Genomic DNA, 25,787 nt, shown 5'->3' with positions numbered 1-25,787 from the left:
TTTTATATTCATTACTTTTTAATGTAAAGTCATTTAGTCCGAAGGCTATAATTTGATAATGAAATTTTGACCGAGGACACTCAGTTTGAAATTGCCAGAGATTAGATTACAACTCCATCCCTTAGCTTCTGAATTAATGTGTTTTTGCCCTCTGGATGTGTACTTTTTTTGAGACTCAAATCATGCCTTGATTCCAAACCCAAGGTGATATTTTTATTAGTCATTACCTTATTTAAATTAATCTTTTTTCTGCCTAAGTGATTTAGTTTATATGATCTGAGCCTCATTTTAGAAAGACAACCTAAAGCAATTAGGAAAATTCTACATTTAAAGTATGAGTCATAATAATGGGTATAGAAGGGATAAATGGAAAGAGAATGAAAATGAATTTAATATAAAACAAACTGTAAATAATTTCATAAATTGTATTTGAAATGTTACATAAGAGGAATTATGGACATAAAACTGAAATTAAATAAACAAATACCCAGTTTCTTTTAGTTATATAATTTACATAAAATTGAATTATATAATCAAAATGGATAATTCTAAATATATGTGTGTTATGTGGGTTAAGTTAATTAATGGGTTAAATTTTATCTACCAAGTAGAAATTATTATCAAATGAATCTGTTAGTTTAAGTGAGTTAAGTGGGGTGTTTTTTAATTTTAAAGACTTCTTGCGTGAAAATATTATTAGTACAATTTTTGTTTAATAGAAGAACCTCTTTTCTACTCCTTATACAATGCTTCTGTCCTTTTTCTCAAGTTGAGGCTTTTCAGAGGTCTTTACTCATAATCCTACCATGCCAAAATGTGGCAAGATATATTATAGTTTTCTGTTGCTACTGAGGGTAGATTTGAGCCAAGATTCTTGTAATTTTTTCCTATATCTATAGAGCTTAGTAAGTAATGTGCTCCCAGCATGCATAATGATTATAGAGTTAATTAATTACAGCAAATCATTACATTTGAGTTTAAATCATGGGTATATAAAAGGATTTAAAATATATATTTTCATTGATTTCAAAGAGGGAGAGTGAGCAAGAGAGAAGAAACATCAATGATAAGAGAGAATCATTGATTTGCTGCCCACTGCATGCCCCACACTGGGGATCTAGCCTGCAACCCAGGCATGTGCCATGACCCGGAATCTAACCATGACATCCAGGTTCATAGATTGACCACACTAGCCAGGCTCAAAGGTTTTTTTAAGTTGATTTCTTTGAACATTAGTTCTGTGAAACAATTTGATATTCAGTGAATTAAATTAGATCATATATTTAGTGTGAGATATGATCTTTTGTTTGTTCTTGTTTGTGCTTTTCAAAGATAGTTGAAGTAGAAGCCATTCTGAGTTGATTGATTCAGCTCTCAGCTAAGTGTATGAAATTGCAAATAAAAGCATTTTAAGCAGAAAAGGCAAAGATTAAAAATAGGTTGATTAGGTGTATATCAACCTATTAATCAGTGATTCTCTTTAACTGCTCAAGACACAAAGTCTTTTAGGATTTAGTAATTACTTTTTTAGGTTTTTGTGTAGCATTCCCCCAAGAAATATAAAGTATCCTAGGAATCTTTTTCATGACCAGCCATGATGAACCTGTCCAAATACTCAACATATATTAGCAAATAAGACTCAGCAACATATTAAAAAGATCATACACCATGACCAAGTGGGATTTATTCCAGGGATGCAAGGCTGTACAATATTCACAAATCAACAAACAGGATACAATACATAAACAAACTGAAATACAAAAAGCACATGATTATATCAATAGATGCAGAAAAGTGTTTGAAGAAAATCTGACACCATTTTTGATAAAAACTCCCAGCAAAGTGGGAATAGAGGAATCACACCTTGACATAATAAAGGCCATATAAGACAAATGTACAGGTGACACCATACTCAGTTGGCAAAAACTAAAACCATTTCCCTTAAGAACAAGTATAAGACAGGGATGTCTTCTTTAACTACTCTTTTTCAATATATATTGATTTCATAGAAGAAAGAAGATGGATTCAGAGAGAAAGAAACATCAATGATGAGAGAGAATCCTTGATCTACTGCCTCTGGCTCACCCCTTACTGTGGATGGAGCCTGCAACCTGGGCTTGTGCTCTGACTGTGTATGGAACTGTGAGGTCCTGCTTTATAGGTTAATGCTCAACAAGTGAGCCACACTGGCCAGGCTCAATGGTATTTTCATACACCAATAATGATCTATCAGAAAGAGAAACTAAAAAAAAATTCCATTTATCATTGCAAGAAAAAATTTCAGATACTTAGGAATAAACTTAACCAAAAAGGTAAAACACCTATACTCAGGAAACTATAAGACATTGATAAAAGAGATAGAAGAAGAGATAAACAAGTGGAAGAACATAGGATGTTCATGTATTGGTACAATTAACATAATTAAAATGTCCATACTATCTAAAGCCATCTATAGATTCAATTCAATTTCTATTAATATACCAATGACATATTTCACAGATCTCGAATAAATACTCCAAAAAATTGTATGAAATAAAAAAATGATGCCAAATAGCTGCAGTAATCTTGAGAAAGAAGAACAAAGTTGGAGGGATCTCAATACCAGATATCAAGTTATATTACAAAGCAAATCAAAACAGCCTTGCTCTGGCACAAGTACAGACATGTAGATCAATGGAACAGAAAGAGAACCCAGAAATCGCCCCAAGCTATTATGCTCAATGAATATTTGACAAAGGAGGCAAGAGCATACAGTGGAGTCAAGACAGTGTCTTCAATAAATGGTGTTGAGAAAATTATACAGGTACATGCCGAACAGTAAAAACTAGACCACCAACTTGTATCATACACAAGAGTAAACTCAAAATGAATACAAGATTGTTATATAATTCACGAAACTGTAAAAATCCTAGAAGACAACATAGGCAGCAAAATATCAGACATCTCACGTAACAATATGTTTACGGATACATCTCCTAGGGCACAAAAAACAGAAAAAAAATAAACAAATGAACCTACATCAAATTAAAAGCTTTTGCACAGCAAGAGGAACCAGTATAAAAAAGTAAAGGGAGCCCATTGTATGGGAGCACATATTTGTCTGTGATATACAAGATAAGGGGTTAATTTCCAAAATGTTAAAGTACTCATACAACTCAACAAAAAAAAGACAAATAACCAATTAAAAAATTGGGCAGAGGACATGAATAGATACTTTTCTAAAGAGGACACATAAATGGCCAAGATACATGAAAAAATGCTCAGCATCATTAATCATCAGAGAAATACAAATAAAAATGACAATGAACTATCATCTCATAACTGCCACAATGCCTACCATCAATAAATCAACAAACAAGTGTAGAATTTCCTCAAAATGTTCTTATGTTCATGTGTAATGTTTGAAACACAGTTAAGCTAATATTTTGGTATAACTTTGCAATTAGAATAACAAATTTAAAAATATATTCATTTGGCTGTATTTTTGGTTTACTTTTTATAAGTTTTTAAGTTTGGTATGACATATTTATATCTTAACCAGGTAGTCACTTGAAAACAAATTTGGATCTGAGAAGCTAAATTGTGAAAAGTAATGTCGTCACAGGAGGTAGTGACCCTTACATTGGAACTTCTTGGTGGAACAAAGTGCAAGAGTCCTATCTACAAGGCATGTCAGCGTCAGGCCTCCATAACAACTACTCTCTTTTTTCCTTCTTTCCTGTTTTAAAAAACTTCCGGCAACAAAACAGAACACATTTTGTGATGACAAACGTAGCAGTTGCCACACAGGCCAGCAGGAACCCAATCACATCCAAAGAGTGGTACTGGAACCAGGTGAGGTCAAGGGCGGCTGGCCGAAGATGTTTGGCTCCTTTGTGGCGCATGACAAACTCGATCCAGAAGACTGTTCGATCTAGAGGTTTCATAGGCTGGTCATGATGAATTCTTGATATTTTCATAGTATTCTCCTTATATCTGAAGGAGAAACACAAAGATACCAACATTGAAAGAAAGTTAATTTTTTTAAGCCAATCATTCTCATTCAAAATTGTATTTTTTTAATTAAAAAATATTTTTATTGACTGGTCAGAATGGCTAAGTGGTTGAGCCTTGACCCATGAACCAGGAGGTCACCATTTGATTCTGAGTCAAGGCACCTGCCCAGGTTGCTGGCTCGATCCCCAGTGTGGGGTGTGCAAGAGGCTGCTGATCAATGGTTCTCTCTCATTATTGACTAGAGGCCAGGTGCACAAAATTTGTTCAGTTGGGCAGGGGTTCCTCAACCCGGCCTGCACCCTCTCTCAGTCTGGGAGCCCTTGGGGGATGTCCGACTGCTGGCTTAGGCCCGCTCCCCACATGGAGCGGGCCTAAGTTAGCAGTCGGACATCCTTGGTGCTTCTGTGGAGGTGGGATACGCTCCCACCACTGCCGCTGCACTCACCAACCATAAGGTTGGAACACAGGGGGAGCATACTGAACACCAGGGGGCAGCTCCTGCGTTGAGTGTCTGTCCCTGGTGGTTAGTGCACATCATAGCGACCAGATGTTCCGCCCTTTGGTCTTTTATTATATAGGATGTTTCTATCTCTTTCTCCCTCTCCCTTCCTTTCTGAAATCAATAAAAATATATTTAAACAATATACACAAAAAAACATTATGCCATGTTAAAGAAGCCAGTTCCAAAAGATCATATATTGTATGATTCTGTTATTATGAAATGTCCAGAAGGACTAATCTATAGAGACAGAAAGTTGATCAATAGTTACTTGGATGAGGGAGCTGAGAAGTGACTTCTAAGACATATGATATGTCTTTTTGGGATGACAAAAATGCCTTAAGTTTATATTGTGATAGTTTCATAGTTTTGTAAACATACTATGTATATTTGAATTATATAATTTTAACATGTGAATTTATGGTATGCAAATAATATTTCATAAACTCTGTTTAAATGACTACAATCAAATAAGTTTTTGAGTGTAAAGATATTTATAGCTTCAGAAATTTTAGGTAATGAATTTATTTAGGTAAAGGATTTATGATTTTTTCTTCTAGTTGATTACTCTCCCTACTATGTATTTTATCATATTTTTTAAAAAATGTGTCCTTCTAATTACCTACATAACTTTATATTATTGGAGGAGAAAATTGTTGCACTAGATGGCTCCCCATTAAATACATGAGATTAAAACGCAACTTTGAAGTAAATGTGTGGTCGAAAATAAAAGTAGATTAGGATGGGTTAACTCATCTTAATAATGTCAAAATTAGTCTCTTAATATTGGGATGAAATTAAGATGCACTATTGACAAACTAATCTATGTATAAGTACTATCTATAAAAAATAGGTGATACTTACAAAGGGTCATTAATGACAGTCTTCAATGCATTGAGCAAATCTGTACTTGAAATAGTGTTGAAGTCCAATCTGATAGCTGCTCCTTTTGTCTTCATGTGAGCAATGTTATCAGGTTGATCCGCAAACATAGGAAGGCCCACCATAGGGATCCCATGGTAGATTGCCTCATAGATGCCATTGGTTCCACCATGAGTTATAAAGGCTTTGGTTTTTGGATGACCTAGGATTGGGTGAATTTCAGCAAATTATGAATTATAAGTCTTGGAAATAAAATGAGAGTTGGGCAATAAAGGCACAGAAAGAGACAATATATTTAGTAACAGATTGGTCTACCCTTCAGACTGTATTAAAATGTTTTTCAGAACTCATAGGAAGAGAAACATAAGTCTGTTGGAGGGACAGTGAAAGCTTACATAGAAGATTAGTGTGTTTCTTTTGTCTTGAAATGAATACAAGTTGCCAGTGGACAAATGGAAAGAGAATATTCTTGATTTTAAAAAGTGTATGCTAAAAAGAAAGTGGTGGTGCATGTTGAAATATATTCTCTTAATAAAATAGTGAAGTCAGAGTGTGATATGTAGATGTCAAGGCAGCAAACAATGGGATGATGGTGGCACCAGAATCAGAGGAAGGAAAATCTATACATTATAATGAAATATGTTCTTACCTCAGAGAGATATTAATTTTTTTTCCCAATGGATAATGGAGAGTTACTAGTAATAAAAGAGGAGCTGATATATTTCAGGGGCACCTGTACACCCTTACCGTGGATTAAACTGCTGGTGTAAGGAGAGAATTAGGAGGCAGAGTGACAATTGAGCTATTCTCTCTGAGAGGAATTACACATGAACTAAAGATCTTTTGTCTGTGGCCATAAGGAACGTGACTATGTAACATAAGATGTCAACTGTTACAGCTTATCCTTTCCCCCTAGGACTCGGAAATAAATATTGGGAAGTTCATTTTTATTTTTGAGGTTTTCAGTAACAAATGTTCAATGCACTTTTATCCTAGTGAACTGCTTATCATTCTGGTTGACTTGATTCTGATTTCAGGGTTTTCCAGAATCTTACCAAGAAGGTCATTCTGGGGGATCCATTTATAGAGCCGGGTATTTGGCCCTAAGGTATCTGGTTTTTTGCCATCATATCTCCATATAATCTGTTAGGGTAAAGAAGGTTATGTATTACTTGAGTCAAACTGCAGAGAATTCTAAATAGGTTAAGAGACATCTAGTTAAACCCCTGAAATATTACAGGTAAGGGAATGAGGACAAGACATGTTGATAATGAGAACCAATAAAACACTGCTGTAAGGGGCATAGGTACTTATATTGCATGTTACTTATTTTTATATTCAGCCAGATATGAGTGCAATCATGATGTTTCACACTTTGGGTTTAGACAAATGAGATTATCAATGACCAATTCAAGCATATAAAAGTTTTTAGGTAGTCATATAATTGTAGTGCAAAACACAGTAAATTAATGGTTTAGACATTTATTTTAATTATTTATTATTCTAACTCTCACCATCTAGATTTAATGTTAACCTGTTTATTTCTTTTTGAATGATGGGGAAGTGGTTTACTTATATTCACTAATTACATTAATTATCTTAGAGTTTTACATCATTTGCTTTAAAAAATCAATGTAATCAGCTATTTATGAGAATTAAATCATTCTGATATATGTTTATTAATAATAATAAATAATGTGTGCTTAATGAGTATGTTTAGCTTCTTTTAGTTTTCTACTTATTAATCACCACTTCCAAGTGGTAAGTTTTACCCAAATCCTGTGTTATCACTCTAGCTAGGATTGAAAATTTTCTTAAAATGTAGAAAAGAAAAGCCATTGACACTTTATAAATAATAGTTTGCCTGTTGAAAAGATAAAATTTGATGATGATGGTAAATTTAATTCATCTTACTGTTAATATTTCAAAACATTATACAGTTCACTGACAGTATTGATTAATATGGTTAATCTATATATATAATAGAGAAATGAGCTATTCTCTCTGAGAGGAATTAGCCTGGATGCTGTAAGGGGAAGACCAAACAACAGGGACCAGAGCAGCCACAGGCTCCCAGCCTCGCCAGCCCCGGAGCACCAGCACACCCTTGGGCCTGGAATAAGGATGCATTCACAATGAGCCCAGAGTTACTGCACAGAGGGCTGCAGATCAGGAGGGCTGTGGATGGGGGGACTGCAGATTGGGTGGAGCCATAACCTCCCCATTGGCCCTGCCCTGAGTGTCACAGGGGGGAGCTCCCCACCCCCCTGATGGGCCCTGCTCTGTGCGTGATAGGGGGTGGTGCCGCAACCTCCCCATCGACCCTGCCTTGAGTGTTACAGGGGGCAGCGCCCCAACCCCCCTCAATAGGCTCTGCTCAGAGCCCAATCAGGCGCTGCACCTAGGGATTGGGCCTGCCCTCTGCCACCTGGGAGTGGGCCTAAGCCAGCAGGTCATTATCTCCCGAGGGGTCCCAGACTGTGAGAGTGCAGAAGTGGGGCTGAGGGACACCCCGCCCCCGCCAGTGCACAAATTTTTGTGCCCTGGGCCTCTAGTATACTGATAAAAGGGTAATATGCTAATTAGACCGGGAGACCTTCCGAGAGACCTTCTGGACAAAGCCACTGGGGCGGGGCCAAGGCAGAGGCATTTAGGGGCAATCAGGCCAGGAGGGGGGGTCAGTTGGGTGCGATCAGACCAACAGGTGGGGCATTTAGGGGTGATCAGGCCGGCAGTGGGGGACAGTTGGGAGCGATCAGGTTGGCAGTGGGGGGCCGTTGGGGTTGAGTAGGCTGGCAGGCAAAGTGGTTAGGGGCAATCAGGCAGGTAGGCAGGTGAATGGTTAGGAGCCAGCAGTCCTGGATTGCGAGAGGGATGTCTGACTGCCGGTTTAGGTGGTATCAGGCCTAAACCTGCAGTTGGACATCCCCCGAGTGGTACCAGATTGGGGAAAGTGCAGGTCGGCTGAGGGACAACCCCCTACCGGTGCATGAATTCCGTGCACTGAGCCACTAGTTAGTTATAAATAGCCAAGCAATTTATAAGTCCACCAGTAAGCTGGATTCTAGTTTATAAGTGGTTAACATCTTTTTGCTATGTGAGTGTTAAAGTCACTTTAAGTTCTCAGCAAATTTGCATAGGTGATAAGGAGGTAGCTACATTAGTTAGTTAACTGGAAGTAGTTCACAATTATCCAGAAACTTCAAGTGTATTTTATGTATTAGAATAATTCACTACCATAATTTATGGAGAAGGAGGAGCAGCTGAAACTGTCCCAAGCTAGGCTTTCTTCTGGTTGACTCTCTTTTATCTCCTCATATTCCTCCTCCTCCTCCTCCACTATCAGACGTTTTTATTCTGATGGGTTGTTTTGGGGCCACATTTTATAAAACACAGGATCACCTTGAGGCCTGGACCCATCTATACCCTTTTTTTATGTCTTCTTGCTTCAGAATTTAGCAGGGCCCAGCCCATCAGGGAGGTTATCTTTCCTTTTTACAGGCCAATTTTTCTCTTTCTCTAAATCATTGTTTCTGGCTTAGGTTCCTGGATGCAGCTTGGTGAGCCCTAGAAATCCTTACTTTGAATATCACCTTGCAACTGAATAGGCCTAATCCAAAATCCAGGGAAAGTAGGAGAGGCCTGGATTACCTGGCAAGTCTAAACTGTATGATGCCTTTCAGATTGTTATCATTCCCTGGTTAATGTTAAAATTTAACTCTATTCTGAGAACGTTGGTAGTGTGTTCAGTACTCTAGGAATCCTGCAAGGAAATGAAGCAAATGACAGGATAGGATTTGGTGATATCTGTTCCTGTCCTATAATACTATTATCAAACAAAAATTCACACTGCACTTTTAAAATATACTTCTTTGTGACCAGAATGTTAATGCCAAAGTTATTGTCCATCAAAAACACCCTCTGTACTTCTTTAGCACCTACCATGCGTATTTTGTTTTTCAAATTGTTATCTGAGTTAATTGGAGCTACCCTAATAGTTTACCTTTCATGTAGAAATTTCTTTAACCAGACCTTTTACAGAGTTTAACACACTCATTAGTTTTCTGCTCTAAGGCAGTTTATCTAACCTTTTGAGGAACCTGGGCAAGGGCTGATGCAATCACATTGGCTCTTTCTTCTGTCATGTTAGTGACCATCGACCCCAGGGAAAACACCACAATACCATTTTCTCCAGAGCTCTGGACAAACTCTTCCATTTCCTGTGAAGGAAGAATTTTTTCCATTACAAAAGACAATAGCATAGTGAAAACTATTGAAGGGATTACTACAAACGGCCACAAAGAAAATTAAGTATCATAAGGAATTATTAGTGTAGTTCTTGTTATTTTTAATTGTGTTAAAAATACACATGATCTATTTACCATCTTATCCATTTCTAAGTGTACAGTGCAGTGGTGTATATATATATATTCTTATTGTTGTATAATTCATCTCCAGAACTTTTTCATCTTGTAAATTTTTACTGTATATTTTTTAAACTGTAATTCTCCACTTCCCATTTTAACAGTCCCTGACAACTATCAGTCTTCTTTCTGTTTCTATGAATCTGACTAGTCTAAATCCCATACATAAGTGGAATCATGCAGTACTTCTCTTTTTGTCTGTGGCCTATTTCACTTAGCAAAATGTCCTTAAGATTCATCTATGTTATAGCAGGTGTTAGAATTTCCATCAATTTTAAGGCTTGGTAATGTTCATCTACAGATACCCTGAGCCACCAGAAAGATAAGTAGGTCCTAGAGCAGCCGTGGGCAAACTATGGCCCGCGGGCCGGATCCGGCCTGTTCGGCTGCTCTATCCAGCCCACAGAGCCGAAAGAGCGGAGGGTTCTCTTGCTCTCCCCTCAGCTCCTTCACCAGCAGCAGTGTTAACATGGCAACGTTGGGAAACACTGCAGCAGCTCCTTCTTCTGAGTGGGCGGATATATATCCGCCCATTCAGTAGAAGGAACAGCCTCTCAATCTTCCAGAGGCTCCTTGTAATGCCTGCGGACGCGTCTCCGGACATCACCCTGGGAATGCGTAGACACGTTATCGTGATGATGTAGGGAGACACGCCCCTGGAGAGCACAGTATCAGAGCCTTTCTGAGGTAAGATTAAGAGCTCTACTCAAACACAATTTTTTCCTGTTCCCACATTCTGTACATCACAATGACTTGTTAATAAAACAGCAAAGACTTTCAGCTTTTAGGGCTTGTATCCACTGCAGTTTTTTTTTTTTTTTCCCACTGAGGACGCGTGCAGCAGGGAAAAAGACACACAGAGGACATGTCACACTAGACATGCTGCGGCTGCATTTTTTTGCTCATACGGATGCGGTATCAGTAACGCTACGGTGGCCACTAACCGCATGTGTTAGCGGCAGAACAAATGCATTTTGCGTTGCGTTTGCTTCTCCCTCTTGCGCCTGTAAAAATTCGTGCTACAGGGCATTTGTGTTAACATGCACCATTGCACATTAGCATCAATGCAAACATGATGGAAACCTGTGTACCCTGCATTAACCCTATCTGCGTTGCATTGCAGTACTGCACCACACTGCAACGGCAGCACGGCTAGTGTGAACAAACCCTAATTCAGTGGGTTGAACAAAAAGATTGTATAGAAATGTGATGAACTAAAGATTTTATTACAAAATCGCTTAATTTCAGGGTTTCAGAAGTAACTGGACAAATGAAAAACTGAAAATCAAATGTTCATATCTAATACTTGGATGAAATCCTTTCCTGGTAATGACAGCCTGAAGTCTTGTACTTATGGACATCAACAGATGCTGGGTTTTCTCCTTTGTAATGCTCTGCCAGGCTGTCACAGTAGGGGTATATATATAAATATCCTGCCATTTCCATCTTTTCATAAGAAAAACTGTTGCAATGGGCATTTAAAAGTGGCACTTGGTTGTTTTTATAGAGTCCAGTGGATGCAATCTGATATTGATAATGGGCTCTTTCACACTATGTGCACTGCGGCTGTTTTTTGCCAGTAACGGAAGTGCTAGTGGTAACTACTGGTTACCCATGTTTTGCATTGCTCTAGCACCTCCCATACAAGTGTGTCTGGAAGACACAGCAATGTGCAGCTATGTGTGTTACCATAAACAAAGGGCCTGTGTGAAAGATACACAGGTTTCCTATGGAGGAAAGGGGTTGTTCTCTATGGTCAGGGTGTGCCTCTGTCCCATGTCTGAACTTTTTTAGATGATTTTGTTATATATATATTTTTTAGAAGACCAAAAATGTTATAGTAGAGCAAATTTAATCACTTGTTTTTATACTTTACTGTCTTATTTTAGTAAAGAATTTAATAAGAGAACGGTACTGTTGGTTTTAGCCCAATATTAAACATGAGTGGACCAAAGAAAAGGAAAGTGGACAGTGAATGCCGAGTGTTTAAGAGGGAGTGGACAACAAAATATTTTTTCACCGAAGTCCGATCAATGCTGGTATGTCTGATATGCCAGGAAACACTTGCAGTCTTCAAAGAGTACAATCTCAGCCGTCACTTTGCCACAAAGCATGGCAACTATGCTAGCAAGCAGTCACCTCAAGAACGGGAGGCTACTGCACAGAGGTTGATGGCTAAATTACAGGCTCAGCAAAATGTCTTTCACAGACAAACTGCAATTCAAGAGACAACTACCAAAGCAAGTTTTATGCTATCATTCAAATTAGCAAAAGCTAGCAAACCTCTCTCTGAAGGCGAGTTTTTGAAAGAATGTATGATAGAGACAGCAGGTCTCTTGTGTCCAGAGAGCAAAGGCAAGTTTGAAAAACTCAGCTTATCGCGCAGGACAGTGACTCGTTGAGTGGAACTGATTGATGAAGACTTAGCCAGCAAGTTAAATAGTAAGGCAGAGTTCTTTAAGTTTTATTCACTAGCATTGGATGAAAGTAATGACGTAAAGGACTCTGCTCAGCTCTTAATTTTTATCAGAGGGATTAGTGACAATTTTGAAATTACGGAGGAGTTTTTAGCCATGGAGCCACTGAAAGGAAAAACACGGGGAGAGGACTTGTATGACCGGGTGTCTACAGTCATTGAGAAAATGAAGCTACCATGGAGTAAACTTGCTAATGTCACGACAGATGGATCTCCAATTTAACTGGAAAAAATGTTGGACTGCTAAAAAGAATTCAGGATAAAGTGAAAGAGGAGAACCCTAACCAAGATGTTATTTTTCTTCACTGTATTATTCACCAGGAATCATTGTGCAAGTCTATATTACAACTTAATCATGTTGTTAATCCAGTCGTAAAGCTTGTTAATTTCATTCAAGCAAAGGGACTTCAGCACTGTCAGTTTATTAAGTTTCTGGAGGAAACTGATGTGGATTACCACGACTTACTTTACCACTCTCGTGTCCGCTGGTTAAGTTTGGGCAAAGTTTTCCAACGAGTGTGGGAGCTCAAAGAAGAGATTGGTGCATTTTTGAAATTAAAGGGGAAGTCTGACGAATTTACTGAGCTGAGTGACAAGAATTGGCTGTGTGACTTTGCATTTGCTGTAGATATATTTTCACATTTGAATGAGCTAAATGTGAAGCTACAGGGAAAAGATCAGTATGTACATGACATGTACACTAATGTGAAAGCCTTTAAATCGAAGCTGATTTTCTTTCCAGACAAATTTCAGACAAAGTCTTCACTCATTTTGCCACACTAGCCACACAGAAGGAGACCATCCAAAACGTTAAGAAATACAGCAAATCACTGGATGATCTGCATGCAGAATTCTGTTGTCGGTTTTCTGATGTTGAAAAAATTGACCAGTCACTTCAACTGGTGGCCTGTCCTTTGTCACAAAACCCTGAAACAGCACCAGAAGAGGTGCAACTGGAACTCATCGATCTTCAGTCTGACTTTGTCCTAAAGGAGAAATTCAGCTCTCTTGAACTAAGAGACTTTTATGCTTCACTTAATGAAGCCACTTTTCCAAACATCCGGAGGATGGCACAGAAGATACTGGTGCTGTTTGGGCCAACCTATGTTTGTGAGCAGACATTTAGCGTCATGAACATCAACAAACCCCTCACAGATCCAGCTTAACTGACGAACACCTCAGATCTGTCCTGAGAATAGCCACAACAAAACTAACTCCAGACTTTGATGCATTAGCTAAAAAAGGAGACCAACAACACTGTTCCCACTGAAGTTGATGTTTTAAAGACCAAAAACCTTTCAACCCAGTCTACATTGCCATCTACATCTACGTCCCGGGCATAATTTGGAAGTTGCACTAAAGAAAATGTTTAATTTACTGTTTACACATTTTTTTCTTTTCTATTTGTTTTAGTTTTAAATTATTTTATTATATTTAAGTTTAATTTGAAAGGCTTTTGTACCTTTCTTTTGTTAGGCAATTTTATTTTGCCTTTGCCATCTTCAATATAAGGTATGTTATTGTGCTATGATTCCTCCATTTTTTGAAGTTTCAAATTATAATAATTAGTGTTTACATTCTTCTTGTTAAAATGTTTGAAATGAATAAAACCATTGAAATAAAAAAAAAGACCATACCCTTTTATGTAATGATGTTTACTTTGAATTTATATTAGTTCACACAAACACTCCATCCATGCTTTTGTTCCGGCCCTCTGGTCCAGTTTAAGAACCCTTCGAGTCAAAAAGTTTGCCCACCCCTGTCCTAGAGCAAATTAATCCTGAAATATTGCAGGAGATAAAAATCACTAAACTGATACTTTCATTTTTCAGAGACATCATGAAAAGGCTGGATTCATTGAAAAAGATAATGCTGGGAAAAATAGAAGGTAGGAGGAGAGAGGATGATCAAATATGAGATGGATTGACTCCATAAAAGAAGCCATAGGCATGAGTCTAAAAGAGTTGAGAGGGCTGTTAAAACTAGGATTTTGTGGACATCACTCATTCATAAGTTCCTCAGGAGTCAGAGCTGACTCACAGCACGTAACACATAACATACCATTGTGTGTATTGATTGTTTATTGATTTATCTATCAACTAGAGGCCTGGTGCTTGAAATTCATGCACGGGTAGTGTCCCTAGACCTGGCTGGTGATCAGGGCTGATCAGGTCTTTCAGCTGCTGGCTGGGGCATTCCTTTTGCCTGCCAGCCGGGGCCTGCCTTCATTCTGTGCCGTCCCCTGGTGGTCAGCACATGCCATAGTGAGCAATCGAACTCCAGGTCAAACTCCCAAGGGGACACTTTGTATATTAGACTTTTATATATATAGATGTCCCTTGGGTTGACTTTATCTTTTGACTCTTGTGAATAGTGTTATAAATATGATTCTAATGTCACTGTTTGGAATAGACCCAGAAGTTCTATTGCTGGATCAAATGGTAGTTGTTTTTAATTTTAAGGAACCTCCATTCTCTTTTTATCGGTGGCTGTTTTGAAGAGACCTAATTCCTCAGTTTTTGGAGTATACAATTGATGAGCTTGAATTCCCTTATTGCATATTCTTGTGCAAATGTGTGTGTGTGTGTGTGTGTGTAAAGAAGAAATGAAATAGAGCCAGTACACAATATTGAAGAGGAAATGTTTTTAGAGAGTCTTCATTTATAATGTTATTAATTAATATATATTATTGTAATGAGGCTACACCATAGGATCTTAACTCACCTTTATTTCTTTATTGTAGTTCTACTAAATTACTTGCATTTTTGCTTGTCAGGTTTTCTGGAGAATTATTGTAGTATATTCATTAGTATTTTATTTCTTTGACTGAATACTAAGAAAAAGTTCATTATGATTAGAATGACTCTATATCTTTTTTATCATCTCTATAATAATTTATATCTCATCTTAACTTTTGTCAGATTCTCCCAAACTTTCCACCTAAATCATTAAAATAATTTATTGAAGTATAGTTGACAAACTATATTATATTTGTGTCAGGTGTGCAATGTAGTAATTTGACATTTAATATGTTACTATGTGGTAAGTCTAGTAACCATCTCACTGCACAAAGTTATGTTAAGTGTTATTGACAATATTCCTTATGCTGTACATGAAATTCCTGTGATTCATTTATTTTATAACTAGAAGTTTGTACCTCTTATTCCTCTTCCTCTTTTCCATTACCAACCCCTCCCCTCTGGCAATCATCTATATATATAAAAGTTTATATCCTAAGTGTCCACAACTGTACGGGTAATGAGGTCATGTAGCAATGCCCGGCTTCCTCTCCCTATCAACTAGCCTCCTTGAAGTTTCTTCTGCCGAGGAACATGACTTGCTTTATAGCCAGGTGCAAAGATTTCACCCTTGTATAATCTCATTTGATCTTCACAGAAGTGAAGTAGGTAGGTAGATAGGAGACTTGGTGGCATCCTATTTTCTTTTCATTAGCCAAAAAACAGAGATTTAGAAGGCTTAGAAAGTTAACCCGACTGAAAAGAAGTAAGAAATGGTGAAACTTGGAAATGACTTCAGGTTTTCTCACTGCACAGAATATAGTCAAACACTGATACAGTTAAATATTTTACCCTTTCTTCTCCCTGTGTGATCTACAATAATAATCTGCTTCATGTTGATATTTACTGCTGTGTTGCTGACAATTACCTGAAAGAGAAGTTGGGGTGCTTCACTGGGCTGGAAAAAGTTTAGCTACATCAGAAAGCAGGTCTAATTAAGCAAGTTTATTCTATATACATAAAAGGCTAAGTTGACTCATGCATGTGCAATATATGCTAGTGCCAATCACAGACATGTGTTTCCAGATGTCATTGTCGATTATGAATTTGGTTGACACTTCTAATATAGAGAAAGGGCGAATAGCAATATTAAAATATTTCTCCTAATTGATTTCCTTTCAATGTGCATGAATTTGTGCACTGGGCCACTATTTAGCAGGGTTGGGCAAACTTTTTGACTTGAAGGCCACAATGGGTTCTTAAACTGGACCGGAGGGCCGGAACAAAAGCATGGATAGAGTGTTTGTGTGAACTAATATAAATTCAAAGTAAACATCATTACATAAAAGGGTACGGTCTTTTTTTTTTTTTAGTTTTATTCATTTCAAACGGGCTGAATCCGGCCCGCGGGCTGCAGCTTGCCCATGGCTGATTTAGAATATAATTTGTATCTATACGTCTATTTCTGGTTTTTTTTGTTTGTTTGTTTTTTAGGTAATACATATAAGTAAAATCATGTAGTATTTGTCTTTTTCTGCCTGAATTATTTAACTTAACATAATACCCTCTGGTTCCTTCCATGTTGTTGCATTTAGCAAGAGGTAATCCTCTGATATTGGTGAGTAATTTTGCATGGTGTGCATAGACCTCATGGATTTTACCCATTTATCTATTGATGGACACCAAGGTTGCTTCCATATCTTGGTTATTATGGTAAATGCAGTTATGAACATGGGGATGTATGTATCTTTTCAAATTAGTGTTTTTGTTTACCGCTGATAAATGCCCAGCAGTGGAATTGCTGGATTGTATGCTATTTTTAATTTTTTGAGGAACCTCCATACTGTTTTCCACCAATTTACAAACTCACTCCATGTACAGGAGTTCCCTTTTCTCTACCTTCTTGAAAACACTTTTTACTTGTTGACTGATTTCTGGATATTTATTTTGTATCCTGCTACTTTACTTAATTCATTTATCAGTTCTAGTAGTTTTTGTGTGGAAACTTTAGGATCCTCTAGGTACAGTATCATGTCATCTGCAAATGGTGACAGTTTTACTTCTTCATGTCCAATATAAATGCCCTTTATTTCTATTTCTTTTGTGATTGCTGTAGCTAGGAATTCCAATACTATATTGAATTAAGGTGGCAATAGTGGGCATCACTGTGTGTGTTGTTGTTGTTTTTTACAGTAGAAGAAAAGCTTTTACATTTTCAGCATTAAATGCGATATTAGCTGTGGGTTTTATTGGTCATATATGGTCTTTATCATGTTGATGTATGTTCTCTCTGTACCCACTTTGTTGAGAGTTTTTATCATGAATGGATGTTGGATTTGTCAATTACTTTTGTCTGTATCTATTAAGATGATCATATGATTTTTATCCTTGGTTTTGTTGTTGTCTATCACATTGATTTTTTTTTGTGTGTGTGGATATAGAACCAACCTTACATTTCTAGAATACATTCCACTTGAGCAGGATGTATAATCCTTTAATATATTGTTGAATTCAGTTTGCTAATATTTTATTGAAAATATTCACATCTATTTTTATCAGAGATATTGGCTTGTGATTTTTTTGTATTTTCTTTGTCTGGTTTTGCTATCAGGGTACTGCTGACTGCTTTCATAGAATGAGTTTGTGAGTGTTATTTCCTTTTCAATATCTCTGGAATATTTTGAGAAGGATAAGTATTAATTGTTTGGTAGAATTAAATGTTCAGTAGAATTTACTTGTGAAATTATTTGGTCCTGAACTTTTGTCTTTTGTTTGTTGGGAGTTTGTTTTTTGGTGTTTTTTTTTTTTAAATTACTATTTCAATTTTCTTGCTTGTAACGGATATGTTCAGTTTTTATGCTTCTTCCTGGTTCATTCATTGAAGGTTGTATGTTTCTAGTATAGATTTTTTTTTTTTTCTGGAGATTTCTTCTATTCTTTCATTTGGGATCCGTTCCTTTGTCTGCCTATATTTGCTGTCTCTTTGTGTTTGTTTCTGTGTATTAGATCAATTTGCTTTGACTCTGAGTCTTCTGTATTCCCGCATCTATTTTACTTTCTGTGTTTATTTCTAAGAATTAGATGAAATGGCCACCTCTCCTGAACTTGATGAAGTGGCTTTGTGTAGGAATGATCTTTGTGTAGTCTGTGTGTGCTGTGTGGCTTCAGCAGGCTGGCTGGAATGGAAGTGGTTGCATGAGGTACCAGGGGTTCCCTGGCATGCAGGCTAGCCACAGTTGAGGCAAACATGACCAATTTTCCCAGTGTGCTCAGCTCCGTGGAACCCTGGTAGGCTGGATGGCTGGGTTTGGAGCAGCCAGTGGCATATGGCTGCAGCATTGCCCTGGCAGTTTGTCTGTCTGAGCCTGGGGTGGGTGAGGGGTGAGTGGCCTAGGGCACGTATGGTGGTCTTGCAGGTGAGCTACAGCACTTGAATTGAATTCTTGCCCATGCTATCAGTGGAAAGAGAATGTAACATTGGCACTCACAGGCACCTCCAATCACAAAGAGTTTCCACAGAGCCTGGAGAGTTCTCACAGTTTCTCAACCTTCTCTACGCAGTCTCTCTCTCACAGTCTCTCTCTCATTTGTTGTGCAGATGCTGGTCAGTCAACCCTCAGATGTTTTTCAGGAGGAAATGCTCTTCATGTAGGTGTATATTCTTAGTGTTCATGGCAAGGTGTCAGTTCAGGGTCTTCCTATGCTGAAATCTTGGACCTCTCTCCCTAAATCACTTCTTACAGGCTGGACAATTACTGTAATTCATGAGTCTGGTATTATTGTCCAGAATATCCAGGAAAAAGCCTTAAGATTCCTACTTTTAAACCAGAATTATCCTTATATAGTTACTTATCTGAGAGTCCATGTTTCTGACATGTATGGGTATGACACCTTTTGCTCTGAAATCATATTGTATGTTCTTGTAGAATATGCTATGTGTAACCGGCTCTGAGGGACTCTCATCATCACCTCGCTGACTCTCCCAGGGAGCACCTGCCCCACAGTGGGAGAAGTACAACTGGGCTCTCTGCAGCAAAGATCTGGTCACCCTCTTGGGTAGCACAGTTTGATGTATTTAAAGTTGCTGGTGAAGTCATGTTCACCTGGAATTGTTTGAGATCTATTCTGATTGTGGTCACTGATTTTTTATCAGTTTTCAAATTTTATTACTTTCAGTGTTAGAAAAATTCCTTATTGCTCAATGCACTTTCTAGCTCCCTGCCCCCAAATGTGTAAGGAGACAACATTTTATGGATATCTGGTCCAAACTTCATACTCATCTATCCCCTCTGCCCAACCCCCCACCCCGCTGATATTTCTCTTTTAAATTGTTTACTTGGTTTTTTTTCTCTGAAAAATAAATACCTAACTGTTCTAACATAAAAAAATTTCATTTCTCATTCTAATAATTGCTTCAAGCTTTTGTTTAAAACAATTGACATATAATTGAAATATAACATTCTGTAAGTTTATGGCATATAGTGTGTTATATTGATTCATTTATATATTATAACTAGAGACCTGGTGAATGAAATTCGTGCAGGGGGGTAAAGGAGGGCCCTCCGCCCAACCTGCACCCTCTCCAGCACGGGACCTCTCAGGGGATGTCCGACTGCCGGTTTAGGCCCGAGATTGGCCTAAACCGGCAGTCGGACATCCCTCTCACAATCCAGGACTGCTCACCTGCCTGCCTGCCTGATTGCCCCTAACTGCTCCCCCTGCCAGCCTGGTAGCACCACACAGCCTGCTGTTTAGTTGTTTAGTAGTTTATTTGTCCCTCACTAACCCCCCTGCCAGCCTGGTCGTCCCTTACAGCGTGTTGTTCGGTCGTTACTTTTACTGTGACGGCATCCCAGACAATTTGTATATTCCTCTATTATTAGTATATATATAACTATGGACCCAGTGCATGAATTCATGCACCTTGAAAGGAACTATGGGCTGTGAGGTTGCAGTGGGCACAGGGTCGGGTCTCGGCCCATCCTCCGCATCCACACTTGGCCCCTCCCACCACGGCCCCGGTCCCCTGTCTGCTGGCAGCCCGGCTTCCACTACCACCGCTCCCACATGCTGATGGTGCCAGCTACGGGTGCGAATGGGGCTGGCATCATCAGGGGGTTTGAGTGGCTGCTGCTGCCCCAATTGCCCCTCAGAAGCAGGATGAGTAGGAGAAGCCCTCAGGGACGATTGGAACTTGTGCTGGACGCCAGAAGCGTGTGTGACTGGTGGCTCTGGCTCCGACTGCGGGTGTGAGCAGGGCTGGCTCTGGATGTGTGTGAGCTGCAGATCCAGTGCTGGCCACAGGTGTGAGCAGGGCCATTGTTGGCAGCAGGTGCAAGAGGTGGCTGTTGGATTGGATCGCTCCTCAAGAGCAGGGGAAGGTGGAGAAGCTCTGAGGGGTGTTTGGGGCCAGCAGCCACCGCTCGCAACTACTAACGGCGCTGAGCAATTGGACCGGCACTGGGTGCTGGCAGTGGGTGTGAGCAGTGGCTCTGGCTCTGGCAGTGGGTGAGAGCAGGGCCTGTGCCAGCAGCAGGTGTGAGCACCCAGTGGTACTGTGGCGTGCGGGAGCACAGAATTTTCGGTAACCACCAGAGTCTCACCCTGATGACAGCGATCAGCACCCCTCCTTGGTCTGGCACCCTGCTCACCGGATCCACCATCCCGCCACTGCCAATGCCTGCAATGTTCTGCACTCTGCTGCCTGCAGCCAGTGCCCACCATGTTCCGCGCACGCCCCCTGGTGATCAGTGTACGTCATAGCGACTGGTTATTTGGTTGTTCGGTTGTTCTTCCACTAGGTCTATTTGCACATTAGGATTTTATACATATAGATTACTACCTAACATTAGTGAACACCTCTATTAGGTCACATAATTATCTTTTTATGTGTGTGGTGAGAACATTTAAGATCTAGTTTCTAGAAACTTTCAAGTATATAAAGAGTATTGTTGGCTAAAATCACTACAGATCCCAAACTTAATCATCATTGAGTTGCAAGTCTGTACCCTTGATCAACTTCTTCTTACCCACTAATCTTTCTTTCACCAGTCCATGGTAATCACCATTATACTTCTGTTTCTAATGGGTTTGTCATTTTTAGATTCCACATATAAGTGATATCCTATATTATTTGTCTTTTTTAGTGTGCCTTATGTCACTTAACATACCTTTGTGGTCCATCTATGTTGTCCCAAATGGTAGTATTTCCTCCTTTCTTATGGCTGAATCATATTGTAGTGTGTGTGTGTATTTCACATCTCTTAAATTGTTTCCATTTATTGGTTCTTGTGAATAATGGTGCAATTAATGTGGGATTATGGATATATATTTGATATCCTTTTTTTTTTACTTTTAGAAGTATACCCAGAAGTGGATTTGTCGATCAAATGGCAGCTCTGTTTAATTTCTTTAAAACCTCCATACTGTTTTTATTAGTGGTTGCACAGGTTTTACATTCCCACCAACAGTGCACAAGATTCTGTGTTAACTTGTAGATCAGCAAGTTGCCTTAACACAGCTATTTTGACTTTCTATTGGGTGGATCATATATCTCCATGTCTGTATTTGTTTGCTGGAGCATTGTTGTAGAATTTGGTGACCTAATGTTTCCTTGATTTTTCATGTACTTTGGAATTTTGCATTGCTGTTTTTGCATTTGAATTAGCAGTCACCCACTTATGTTTACTACTCTCAGGGTAGAAATACCTTTCCTCAGTCTTCTATAGATAAGGCTTTTCCAGTTCTTGTATGAATGTGCCTGCTTTGTGCTTCATGCTCCGTCTTGTGGGAGGATTCTGTTTGTCCTGTTTGTCCTCCCTCCATATAAAGCAACAGGCCAGATGCTGATCACCTCCTTTTTCTTTTCCTGAAGGTGGTGCTACAGCTCAAGTTTCTGGTTCTCTCCTATCTACCATCCCTTGTCTGTATTCTGCTCTTCCTCCCTAGCTCTTGCTGCTGCCCTTGGCAGCTTCTACATGGAGCTGGCCACAGAGGGGAGGAGATATGGGTTGGAATGCAAGTCACTGTTGTTGCCCACATGCCAGTATGGTGGAATCTGCAAGAAAAGTTTTCTTCATGGTTGGTGGTCAGGCTTCCCGATGGAGTACAGAATGCAGTCAGAAGGAACCCTGTCTCTTTAACATGCTCTCTAATAATTTACATTTCCAGATCTGCTTCCTCTCACCAGACACTGAGCTCCTAATACAACACTCTGTATGCTGTGAGAGAAATGAGCTCTACGGAAGCATCCTGCAAACCAGAGGAAGCTCGGCACCAACTCACCGGCTCTCTATCCCTGTGAGAGAAATCACAGGGATGGATGGGCCTTCTTTCAGCCTTACACTGAGCTCCTTTGGAAGAGGAATGATGCTGGCAAAATCAAGCTTTCCTCTCGCCCACACGAATGCATTCAAATTCATCTATTTTGTGTGCCAACAGAGTCCTGGAACTTCTGCTTTGGAAATCTGGACTTCCACAAATGTTCTCTACTCCATAGGTGACTGCCCAAGTCAGGGCTGTAGGTGCTCCTGGACTGCAGCTAAGAGTGCCTGGAACTATAGACAATATCCTGTAGGTGTCACAGCCAGTACCGGAGTCTCTCTGCCTATTGCCTGATGCGTAGGTGGGAAAGACTCTTTCCAGGTCCGTTTGCATTGGCACTTTTGTTCGTGGATAGATAACGAATTTTGTTGTTGAAGGAGGAAAATAACAAGGGATATCTCATGTTCACTTACACCAGATTGCTATTGTCACTCCTGAGGTATTATGATCCACTCCCATGGGATGTTCTCTAGCATTATTGTAGCATTATGCTTTTTATTTATTATAATACTTTTCACACCATTTTTATTACTTGCTTATATGATCTCTTTCCAAGTAAAATATCTGGTGTGGGGGAGTAAAACCTGTGTCTACATTGATGCTCTGTATATGCCCCCCTTGTACTGTGCTAGTCACTTTAAAATTAGTTTTTGAATTAATATCTGATACTTTTTTTATATGTTGAATAATGAAGGCCTTAATTTAACTGACCCTATTTCCAAAGTCTCTGAAGTATACTTCTTTATTTTGTAATGATAGTGACATTCAAATTCTTGAAATAGTATGAATATCTAATTGGCAGGTCACATTACCCAGATTCCCATATCTCTCTCAGTGTGACCAGACCTTCTGAATGAAGAACACAGAATCATTCCTACTGAAAATGCAAAGTAGAACAAACAGGAATAGTTTTACCTTAGGCAGAGGCTTAGCAGGTTTGCAGTGGAGGCCTCCAACAAATTGAAAATGTGGCAAGAGTGGGCGAGGAAACTCAAAATCCCAATAGGTTCGAATAAACCATATTTCTGCTTTTCTCATTAACTCGAATAATGTAGTGGGTCTTCCTGAAAAGGAAAAAGAAAAAAAAAAGTAGAGAAAATAAGAATATTGTAATGTGAATATACCATGTTGTTTTCTTAAAGAAAAAAAGAAAAGCTTAGAATAATGTAGCCAAAGATATTTAAAGTGTCTGTGATTTGATAGTGCAAACATCTACCGAAATAAAAGCTTAAATGACCATTTGGACCTTTTGGTTGACCAAAAAAATGGTTGATCGGTCTCTATGATTCACACTGATAACCAGTGGGAAGACGCTCAACACAGGAGCTGCCGCCTGGTGGTCAGTGCACTCCCACAGCAAACCTCCCATGATCAGCCAACCTATTATGGTCCATCCCCTCAGCTGGCTGGGTTGTCAGTCTGCTCCCACAGCCAACCTTCCATGGTCCTTCCCCCTGCCAGACGGCCCATATCAGGCCCAATCTCTGGCCATACTGAGGGACTCCACCCATGCAGAAATTCATGCACCAGGCCTCTAGAATTTATATAATGTAAATTTTTTATATTATGATGTTTATATATATTAACAATACATATAAAATTTAACAGTTTTTCTTCTCTAACATCACATCAGGATATTCACAATCATAGAAAATTGTTAAACCTAAGCTACTACAGAATTAAACATGCATTTGCTACTCTATAAAGTGGCAGAAGTAATAGATGCAAATGTAAACAATGATTTTAATAGCTCAATTAATTAAATATACCATATCCATGGAAACACATTTCCCTAGATTATTTCGTCTATTTTCTGCAATTTAGCAAGCTATTGCCTTTATCTATGATTTTCCAAAAATGGAGGTTTTGAGAGTATGCCTCATTTCCTAGTACTATAATTACATGTGGTTCAATTTAGGAGCGTAATAATACTTCTGCGTTAATTAGAACATTTACAAATAACAGCGGGAATATATTAATAATGTATGGTAATAGATGTGCTCACTCTTAATTTTGACTCATTTTGTCTTTAATGAAGGGAGAGATTTCACAAAATATAGTTTACTGACTTACATATCTAGCCATCAACAAAAGTTTAGTGTTTAAGCAGATGAGTTGTAAGTGCTTAGTGAAGGAATGTGAAGTCATTAGAAACCTGAAATTATAGGTTCCTGAGTCTGGGATAGAGCACTCTAGTGTGAAAGAATCCTTCAGGTTATATGGCTAAATAATTCAGTTTTTAAATCAAACTAAACTACACAAGAGGAAGCAATTACTTAATGACCTGATAAGTTAAGCATTTCCATAATATTTGTGAGAATGAAAGATTATTTTACAATGTTATTTTATCATTTTACTTGTAAAAGACAAATTTGTCTCAATTAATATTTATACAAATCCACCTTTTAGGGCACTAGGAAAGTTAGGATTTCATGCTGTCAAGTAAGGACATGACTTACCTAGTGCTTTGCTGCAAAGCTGATCCCAGTTCTCACAAAATGCTTGGAACCAGAAATCAAAATAAAGATTGTAAATCATATTTTTTACTCTCTCCATGAATGTCATGTGATCACTTAATTCTGAAAAGACAATAGGTACGTAGGATGGAGGGAATGGAAGTCCTCCACTGTACTTTTCAATTGTATAGCCAAAAGAGAAGCGGAGACTGTACACAAAAGGTATTTTAAGTAGCTCAGCCAGCAGCTCACCACAGGGTCCAGAGGGATCTGCAAGAACGACATCAAACCTTGATTCCTGTAGTTTTCTCAAAAGTTTCTTGTTCAAAACAGCATCTTTACAGAGCTTCTCAACAAAGTCAGCACCTTCCCAAAATATTTCTTGCATTAGTGAAAAATGTGTCCAAAAAGTTTCTTTTGGCAGATCATATGTCCATTTATTGATCAACTGCATGAAAAAAGAAACCATATCATCTTTTGTTAAAGATGTAGGAAAAACCTCAAATTGAATAGCAGATGGTTTATTGGGATCAACAAGAATTGAAGCTGAAGATGTCAGAACGGTCACTTCATGACCTCTCTGGACAAGTGCATCCAGGATGGTCTTCATGTTGATCCAGTGGCTGTATTCTGGGGGCCACACCAGCACCTTTCCACAAGTCCCAGGGCTGAAGTGACCACTCAGCTGTAGCAGCAGCAGAACTGAAATCCACTTCATATGCATCCTGGTGGGAACATGCTTCTTTTCAAATCGCTGATCCCTTTACCATGGCTCCTGCTTATGTGCATAGGGAAATCAACCAGGAAGTTAAGATATAACTCTACACCCAAAGTCAATACATTTGATAAACCCTCAGAGCATTTTATGGCAAGTTGGAAAATGATAAGGTAATGCCATTTTTTTAAAATACAAATCTGTGTAATATCTAAAAATGCATGCCCTAACCGATTTGGCTCAGTGGATAGAGCGTCAGCCTTCGGACTCAAGGGTCT

At 38.8% G+C, this 25,787-nt stretch overlaps 1 protein-coding gene across 3 annotated transcripts; it reads right to left on the bottom strand.

Annotated features, from left to right (window-relative positions):
• Positions 1 to 3,695: 3,695 nt before the first annotated feature.
• On the bottom strand, positions 3,696 to 25,518 carry LOC138995160 (UDP-glucuronosyltransferase 2B31-like). 3 transcript variants are annotated; one of them, XM_070395594.1, is made up of 6 exons: positions 24,798 to 25,518; positions 23,254 to 23,402; positions 9,466 to 9,597; positions 6,433 to 6,520; positions 5,360 to 5,579; positions 3,696 to 3,975 (listed from the first exon to the last, which is right to left on the bottom strand). In XM_070395594.1, exons 1-6 carry the CDS (start codon positions 25,516 to 25,518, stop codon positions 3,696 to 3,698), a joined length of 1,590 nt encoding a protein of 529 aa, XP_070251695.1. The 3 variants fall into 3 exon arrangements, with proteins under 3 accessions (XP_070251695.1, XP_070251704.1, XP_070251712.1); XM_070395603.1 differs by having other exon boundaries at positions 25,047 to 25,518; XM_070395611.1 differs by lacking the exon at positions 5,360 to 5,579 and having other exon boundaries at positions 3,956 to 3,975.
• Positions 25,519 to 25,787: the final 269 nt, after the last annotated feature.

This window comes from Myotis yumanensis, unplaced genomic scaffold, assembly GCF_028538775.1.
Source record: "Myotis yumanensis isolate MYYU_CA2020_CCGP unplaced genomic scaffold, mMyoYum1.0.hap1 SCAF_1, whole genome shotgun sequence".
Lineage (NCBI taxonomy): Eukaryota > Metazoa > Chordata > Mammalia > Chiroptera > Vespertilionidae > Myotis > Myotis yumanensis.
Note: the sequence above shows the minus strand (reverse complement) of the source record. Positions and strands in the feature narration are given on the sequence as shown.

What these genes read in the sequence shown, in the direction of transcription:
- LOC138995160 (XM_070395594.1), bottom strand. Translation starts at nt 25,518, where the DNA reads ATGCATATGAAGTGGATTTCAGTTCTGCTGCTGCTACAGCTGAGTGGT. An exon ending in CTGCTAAGCCTCTGCCTAAG is followed by an intron (nt 9,598 to 23,253) that starts GTAAAACTATTC and finishes CTTCCTTCACAG; the next exon opens with GAAATGGAAGAGTTTGTCCA. An exon ending in TTGCCCAGGTTCCTCAAAAG is followed by an intron (nt 6,521 to 9,465) that starts GTTAGATAAACT and finishes TTACCCTAACAG; the next exon opens with ATTATATGGAGATATGATGG.